The sequence below is a fragment of the Gallinula chloropus genome (genome assembly GCF_964237585.1).
Source record: "Gallinula chloropus genome assembly, chromosome: 13".
Classification (NCBI taxonomy): Eukaryota; Metazoa; Chordata; class Aves; order Gruiformes; family Rallidae; genus Gallinula; species Gallinula chloropus.
In genome coordinates, this window is record NC_140098.1 from 13174518 (window position 1) to 13182071 (window position 7554).

The following is a 7554-nucleotide window of genomic DNA, read 5'->3' on the forward strand; positions in this document are numbered from 1 at the left end:
CAGCAACTTCTGCAATGAAGACAAGCAGCTTTACGGACAGGGTATGAGGAAGGCTTTCAGCACACATTTGGGCATGGGGTAATTGGCTTTGAGTGAGTCTCTGCATCAGATTACTGTGTCTCCGACCCCAAGTTCTTACTTAATTAATAGTGACAGCCTAATTTGATTCTGTACGTGACACTTCAACTCCTCTACAGAGACAGACTTACGTAGCAGGTGTGTTAGTTCTGCTCCCATCTGCACGGGGATTACGTAGCCCAGCACCATATACAGAAGCAGTCAAAGCTAAGAATCTCCTATTAAAACTCTTGGTTTGAGCGGTCAAACCTTAAAAGCACATTTTGTAGAGAAGACTATTACGGCCTTGAGCAGCTTGATCTAACTTTGAAGTTAGCCCTGCCTTGATCATTGTTTTGGACTAGCTAACCCACAAAGGTCCCTATCACGCTATCTTTCTAACTCTGCCTTGCTGTGATGTTTTGCTGTTGGATTGGATTTAACAGGAAACTCAATTTACCTTGTGTTCTGTTTAAAAGCTCTACCAAAGGAGTGCTAAAGGCAAGGGACACAGCTGTGTGCACAGCCAGGAGCTGTGCACGGTGACTGCTGAGGGGGTGTTATGCAGTTAGCAGCAAGCACAGTCAGGGCTGGTTTGCATGGTAACTGTGCGAGAGGGGCAGATGCGGTTGTGGCTCAAACCACAGAAACAAGCTACTCTGAAAACCGCCTCTTTGAATATAATTTTCCTTTACTTACCAGCCCAAACCTGAGCTCAAGGTTCTATGGTTTTCCTTGTAAGAGCTGATTATGCCATTAAGCTACATCATCAACTGTTGCAGGAGAAACACTGAGCCATGAACTTGGGCCCTGGCAGGTACAAAGCCTTTGATTGCACCTTGGGAAAAAAATAAGGTATTTTCCATCACCTGGTTTTTAAGACTTGACTTTGGATGGGCTTTATGGGGTTGGGTTTAGGGCTGTTTTTTTAATGCATGCAAGTGAGAGTACAGAACAAAAGAAAAACTAGACAAACACCACACCCTTGTGACTTGTTTTAATGTTGGAGATTCAGATGGTTTCTTTGTCCAATTTTGTGTCTTTGGGAGGACTGAGCTGTGGTAGAGGGGACACGGCCCTCACTATACTCGATTAGGTCTCATTAGTGTTAGACTCTGTAAGTTTGGGTCAGTTGCTACATACAAGAAGTCCTTTACTGCCTTCAAAAGATAACAATGACGAAATTGCGGTCTTAGAGTTACTTAATCAGACCAATTCTTTAACCCCGTTTGGATGTAGTGAGGTACTGAAGGTTTTTAGAGTTTATTGTGCCTGTTTTCTCCAAGTAAGCTTCCTTTTATGCATTATTCAGTTTTAGGCTGTCATCTAATAACTCGTGGTAAATGAGGTTACTGTCTGCACCCCATTTGCAAGCTGATTCTGCAGAGAGCAGTGATTCACTTCCTGGAGTGCTTTTTCTAGGTTCAAGAAAGCAAACTGATGGAACTGACCTCTTTCCAAAATGGTATTTATATTTGGCAAAGCTAATTACTTGACAAAGTAGAAGAAAATGCTGATTAGTGCTGCAGTACTACTGAAAAAAAAAACCCAAACCCAGCATCTTATTTGCATTAATTTAGAAGATAAATTTGGTTTAGCTTCAGTTACATGCTTTTAAAAGTCTGCGAATGCTGGGTGTTCGCTTATCCTGCACAACTAACTGCTTGTGGAAGGGAAATGTTAAGTTTAAGTACATGAGGAAAACAAACTGTAGGTGCACATGCGCCTGCTTCTACCCCAGACTCGCACCGCTTCACAGCAGTGGGTGCTGTTTGTGGCTACTTCCTCAAGGGACACAGTAGTGGACACGGGCTCTGCCATGCGGTCCGTGAAATGCTAACAATTTCAGTGAACCTGAGTTGCACAACTAAACTGAATTTTGTCAGAATAATTGTCTTAATTCATAGGATGCAAAGAAAGAGAGGATAAAAGTAATCGGAACTTTGTCTTTTCCCTTGGAAGACTTTCAGTCCCAAATACCTTCAAGGTTAAAGTATGGAAATTCTGTCACACAGGGGTCTGGTGTGTGGCTGCCTTGCAGTGCTGACTGTAGCTGCAATGAACAGAGGTGTGTGAAGAGCTGTGCATGTAAGGGAGCTGTACAGCAAAATTCCCTCATTATAAAGCTTGGGGACCACCTCATTCAGGCCAGGAGCACCTGGGTGGAGGAACGCTTCTCTTACTGATGCTGCAGCCTATAGCCCCGAAGTGTGAGCTGCTGCCCAGCAGTGGAGACTGGCAGCTGGGCAGCCTGGAAAAAATCATATACAAGTCTCGGCTCTTTGGCATGCTGTAACATGGTTTCCTGGGCCAGGCTCTGTCCAGGGTGAGGAGGCAAAAATGGGCTTATCTAGTGCTTTGCTGAAGGGGACAATCATCTCTGAGATGTGTGCATTTCATGAAGTCCTTCTGAACAGAAGCTTGTGTGGCTTCCAGCACGGTGGCAGTGCCCAGATTGCTACGTATAGCTTATTAATTGTTCTATAATTATAAATTGCTTGCACATTATTTGTACCAAGTATGATGCTCTACTCTGACATTTTATGTATGCTGTGCTTAACATGAAAGAGATTCTTAAGAGCTAGTTGTTCTGCTGCTTTTATGGCCTAATTAGTTCAGTAATGTGAACTGCATTTTATTTATAAATGGGAAAGGAGTGCTGATGGAGAAATAATTCTGCAGATAGCTTACTCTGCCAGTTTAAATGTCTGCTTTAAACGCCTGTAAAGCCTGATCAAGGTTTATCATTGAAAAATTTGAGAAAGGATGGATGGATTTGCGGCTGTACCCTCTCTGGCTGTGTGAAGGGAGGACACTTGTTAGCTAGCCAGTGCTCCACAGGTGCTGTGCTGTCAGTAGCCCTCTGTAGTCCATCAGTACTCCATCTATACACGTTAGGAAAGGTGCTTATAAAAATGCTTTGAATCTGGAAGCCCAGATTCCATTAATGTCTTTAAATTTTACTGAATTTATTGGTAACTTCTGTGTTTATGTGAGGACAGGCTCTCTGGGCTTCAGAGAGGTGAAGGTGTACGTAATGTACAGATATAGATACCTGTTTCCCCGCGGACCTGCATGAAAAGCTAGTGGCAGTCCCTGTCTAATGGAGGGGTTTTCAGCAGTGTGACAATTACAATGGATTGTGGAAAACTGAAAGCCACGTTTAGTAGGCAAAGAGTCTTGTGCATTGTGTTCTGTTAACGATCATTCAAGAGTATTTTCCACTTACCTCACCCTGAGGTGCTGTGCATACACACAGGTAGCAGAAGTAGTACTCTTAAATCTTTATTGATTGATGGTTCCTTATCTATCTGTTATGTGTTCAGCAGTTAAACTCCACTGACAAATGCAAGTTACTCTCCAGGGAATAAACCAACATACCCAAAAGTAATTTGATGACAGCTTGTCTCAAAAGGCTGCTTGGAAACAAGGCAAGGTTCTGTTTGGTTTTTTAAAGTTTTGGAACCATACAAAAGAATGCAAATCTGTGTGTGGGTGTAATAAACTTGATTTTTAGGGCCAAATTACCTTGCTTTTGATTTCCAGAAATTCCTTACACATCAACCAAATTCAAGTTTTCAACACGTGAACAGAAATGCCTGGAAACTTTGCAGGCTTTTGAATGCACAAAGCAGGACTTGCAGCAAAAACTTACATCAACTATAAAGTAAACCCATCAGTTCTGAACACAGACGACTTTGGGGGGAGCCTCACCTAATACATTCAAGTAAGTGTCTATCTGTACATGGACAGTACTGTACTTGGGAGTAACAATGCCAGTGTGAAATGTGCCCCTGTAATGTGCCGTTTCCACTACGTGGAACTGAAGCATCTGCACAGACTCACTAATTCAAATAACTCCACTCTCTAGCCTGTTTTGGTAATAAACATCTTTTATAGCCAGTCACGTTAATAACGTACTTAGTCCATTAAACTGGCCTTCAAGGTACAAAAGGAGCTGCAAAAGGATTATCACATTCATTAAATGCTGCTCTGAAATGCACAAAGCTTATTAATCTCTCTCTGCTGACCTATTACTTCACCACCACAGGTATTTATGAAATTTGTCATAAGACTTTGGCAAATGAAGTTGGTTTTGTTTTTATCCTAATTCCACTAGCTCAGACCAAATTTACCTGTTTTTTCATATCAAACACTCCTTAAAAATAACACTGTACTAGTGTCATGGGTATATACTAAGCCATGTTGCTAGTTCTGTCTGACGTGCCGTTTAATTCCCATCTGCATTGTGAGTGTGCTTTTTCAGGTGTATCAAATTCTGCAAGCCGCCTAGGATGGGTTATTAGGTGTTGGGCTGGGAATGGGGTCTTAAACTAGGTGGGTTTTTTATTTGAAGAGAATTCCCATTTCCCTTTGATGCTGTCCTTTACAGGGGTGTGACCATGGAACTGGCTGCCTGCAGAAATACCTTCAGAGAAGCTGTCCACACACCCCTTTCCATAGTGCTCAGAGTTTCGTTCCTTGTGGGTCTGTCCAGGTAGGACCAACTCCAGAGACATAAACACACCAACTCCAGTTGCTCTCATCTTTTTACACACTGAAACCAATTCTATTAGGTTGATAAGGGAGTGGGCTGGAAAGGGAGGGGAGTGGAGCTGGTGAGGCATCCTGTGTGTCACACACGTGTGCGCAAGCACACAAGTATGCTCACATGCATATACCCAGAGGCATGTGTGTTGGGGGGGGGAAGGAGATGTGTGTGCTGTTACACACTGTGAACACCTGTACAGCACCCATGGCTGAATGGATGAGCGTGGCCAACCACACAGATGTGCAAGCAGCTGTCTGTGTGTGTGTGGCCAGGCAGGGAGCGTGCCTGTGTGCTGAGACAGCCAAGTGTGCATGTTGTGAGCACAACTGGGCAGATGAGGAAATGGTGGTTCTCCAGGCATGGCAACCATGCATGTGCACATGTGCCCTCACAAGGAGGTAGGTTTGCACGTGGGCACACTCCTGCCTGTGGGAGCTCATGTGTCTGAGCAGGTAGCGAACATGAGCATGCCAGCCCACAGGCACTACTGCACCACTGCTGCCCGGCAGGAGAAAGGTCCTCCCTGTCCCATGGCAAGGGATGGTGGTTCTGAGGCCTCAAGGCCCTGCCTAGTGCCCTGTCTCCACTTGGTTGGGGTGGGATGTGCCAGCTGGAGTGCCACAGGCCAGTGGTGGTACCTGTAGGCAACCTCTGCCAGGTTCAAGGCATCCCAAGGTGCTGATATCACCCCTCTTGCTCACAGGTGGAGTGTAACTCCAAGCTGGATCCTACCAACACCACCTTCCTGAAGGTAAGCAGGTGGCAGAGAGCAGCTGGGCAGTCCCTGCTGACCGCAAAGTGCCCCACTGCCCTCTGCCCAGTGTTGCAGTTCCTCTCTCCACTCCAGGTGTCTGTCCTAGCCATGGGGCTGAGGGCATGTAGGGGGAGCAGGGTGGCCCCCAGTAGTGGCATCCTATCAGTGGGTACCAGGGGACAGTATGAACAGCAAGGGCAAAACTAAGCAGGACCTTCTCTTTGCAGATGGCTGACTCTGGTGGGCTGCCCCAGGTCACACAGGTGAGCCCTCCCAATTTCCCCAGTTAACTGGGTATACTGAGATGCACACTGATGCAGGGGGTGGGATGAGGTCGGCATAGGGGTCTTGCACAGGGTCTGAGGCCCAGTACTGCCTTGACTCAGCCCTCTCTCTCCCCGCAGCCTGGCAAGCTGACTGAAGCCTTCAAGTACTTCCTGCAAGGCATGGGCTACAGTGAGTGCCAGGGCTGGGCACGGGGCTGGTGCGCGTCTGCGAGTGTGCGTGTGTGTGCGTGTGTGTGCCCATGTGTATGTCTGCCAGCCCCAGAGAGGAGCCTGGCAGCCTGTTTGCTCACACTGAGGGAGGGCTGCATGCTGCCTGTGGCTTGTGTGGACAAGTGTGCAAGGTGTCTGTCTGTCTGGGGGCAACTGGACCGTACAGGCTCTGTGTGTGGCCAGGGTTTCTCTGTGTGTGTGCACACAGGCATGTGTGGGTGTGTAAAAGCAGGGATTGTGTGTGTGTGTGTGTGTGTGTGTGTGAGCACGTGTGCACAGATGTGCAGAGTCCCTGTGCACGAGTCCATGTGTGTGTAGGTCTGTGAGCACGGGTGTAGGTGTGCACACCCATGTGTGCATGTGTGTGAAGGGCTGTGGACAAGTGTGAGTGTTTGCAGGTACATGTGCACGTGTCTGTGTGCAGGTCTGCGTGCATATGTGCAGGTCCATGTACACGCACATGTAGGGCTGGAACAGGGCTCCTGGCCCCATGTTGTGGCCAGAATGGCTCATGATCTCTCTCTGCCCTCCCTGCCCTTTTCCTGCTCTACCCCTATCAGTCGCCCACCTGAAGGATCGGAGGCTGAGCGGAGGCACAGGTACAGCTCAGTGCTGCTTGGCCCGTGCCTGCTGCTGCATGGAGCCTGCGTGGCCTGTGCCCTCGAGCTGCCTGGGCACCTTTGGGAGCAGCCTGGGTGCAGGGCTGGCCGTTCCCAGCCAGACACCCTCTCCCTCACTCTGCTTTGCCTGAGATGGCACCCTGAGCTGGGGGCTGAGGAATGCCATTTGGAGAAGTGCCCCCCATGTGGGTACAGGCTTGGCTGTGTTCCCAGCGTGCCCTCCTGCAGCCAGCCGGGAGCTGTCCCCGTTGGGCGTTGTGGATGGAGGAGGGTGTCACCTTCCCTGCACACCCTGGGGAGCCTGGAGAGCTCCCGTTCATGCTCCCTTCCTCGGAGCATGGCAGCCATGGTCCTCACTGTCTCATTCTCAGTGGTTGCGTGTCCGGGCAATGTGCCCGGTGTGCAGCCTGCTCCAGGGTGCCCCATCCCTGCCCCACTGTCCCTTGCCAGCCCAGAGCTGCTCATGTTGTCACAGCACCGCATGCTGCAAGCTTCTGCCCAGGGTCATTCACAGCAGGGAGCAGGATCGGTGGCTTCGCTTGTGTAGGACAATGTCAGCTCAGGTCCTTCCAGCTGTTGGAGGGAACTGAGCACCACGGCTGTCTCTCTGTGCCCATGCAGTGCCATCCGCCAGCATGACCCGCCTGGCACGCTCTCGCACAGCCTCCCTCACCAGTGCCAGCTCAGTGGATGGCACCCGCCCACGTGCCTGCACCCACTCGGAGAGCACTGAGGCCATGGGCCAGATCAACCATACCATGGAGGTATCATGCTGAGGTCCACGCCCACCGCTGACGACTCCTCCAGAGCCATCTCCCATCCATCAGTATCCTGCCAGCACCCACCCGCCCCATGGACATCCTCGACCAGGGCCCTCGCTCCTTCGGTGTTGATTTGTCTTCTTTGCCGTTGGCCTCATCCTCTTGTCCGGTACCAGAGAAGGAAATGGGCTTTGCTTCACTGCCTCCTGGCTCTGGCTCCTGGCTTCATCCAGCAGTCACGCATGGTCCTGCATTAGTCCTCATCCTCCCCAGCACGAGTCTGATCCAGGCTTGGGAGGGTGGGTGGCAGGGG

General features: G+C 49.2%; 1 protein-coding gene across 1 annotated transcript in view; it reads left to right on the plus strand.

Moving 5' to 3' along the window:
• LOC311196741 (protein NDRG4-like) overlaps positions 1-7256 on the plus strand; it is a gene marked incomplete at both ends in the record, with an annotated part of 721213 nt that extends 713957 nt beyond the window's left edge. Inside the window, 5 exon segments of the mRNA XM_084270363.1 lie at positions 5313-5360; positions 5591-5626; positions 5768-5819; positions 6421-6459; positions 7102-7256. Coding sequence (XP_084126489.1) covers positions 5313-5360; positions 5591-5626; positions 5768-5819; positions 6421-6459; positions 7102-7256 — 330 coding nt within the window.
• Between the last annotated feature and the right edge of the window lie 298 nt (positions 7257-7554).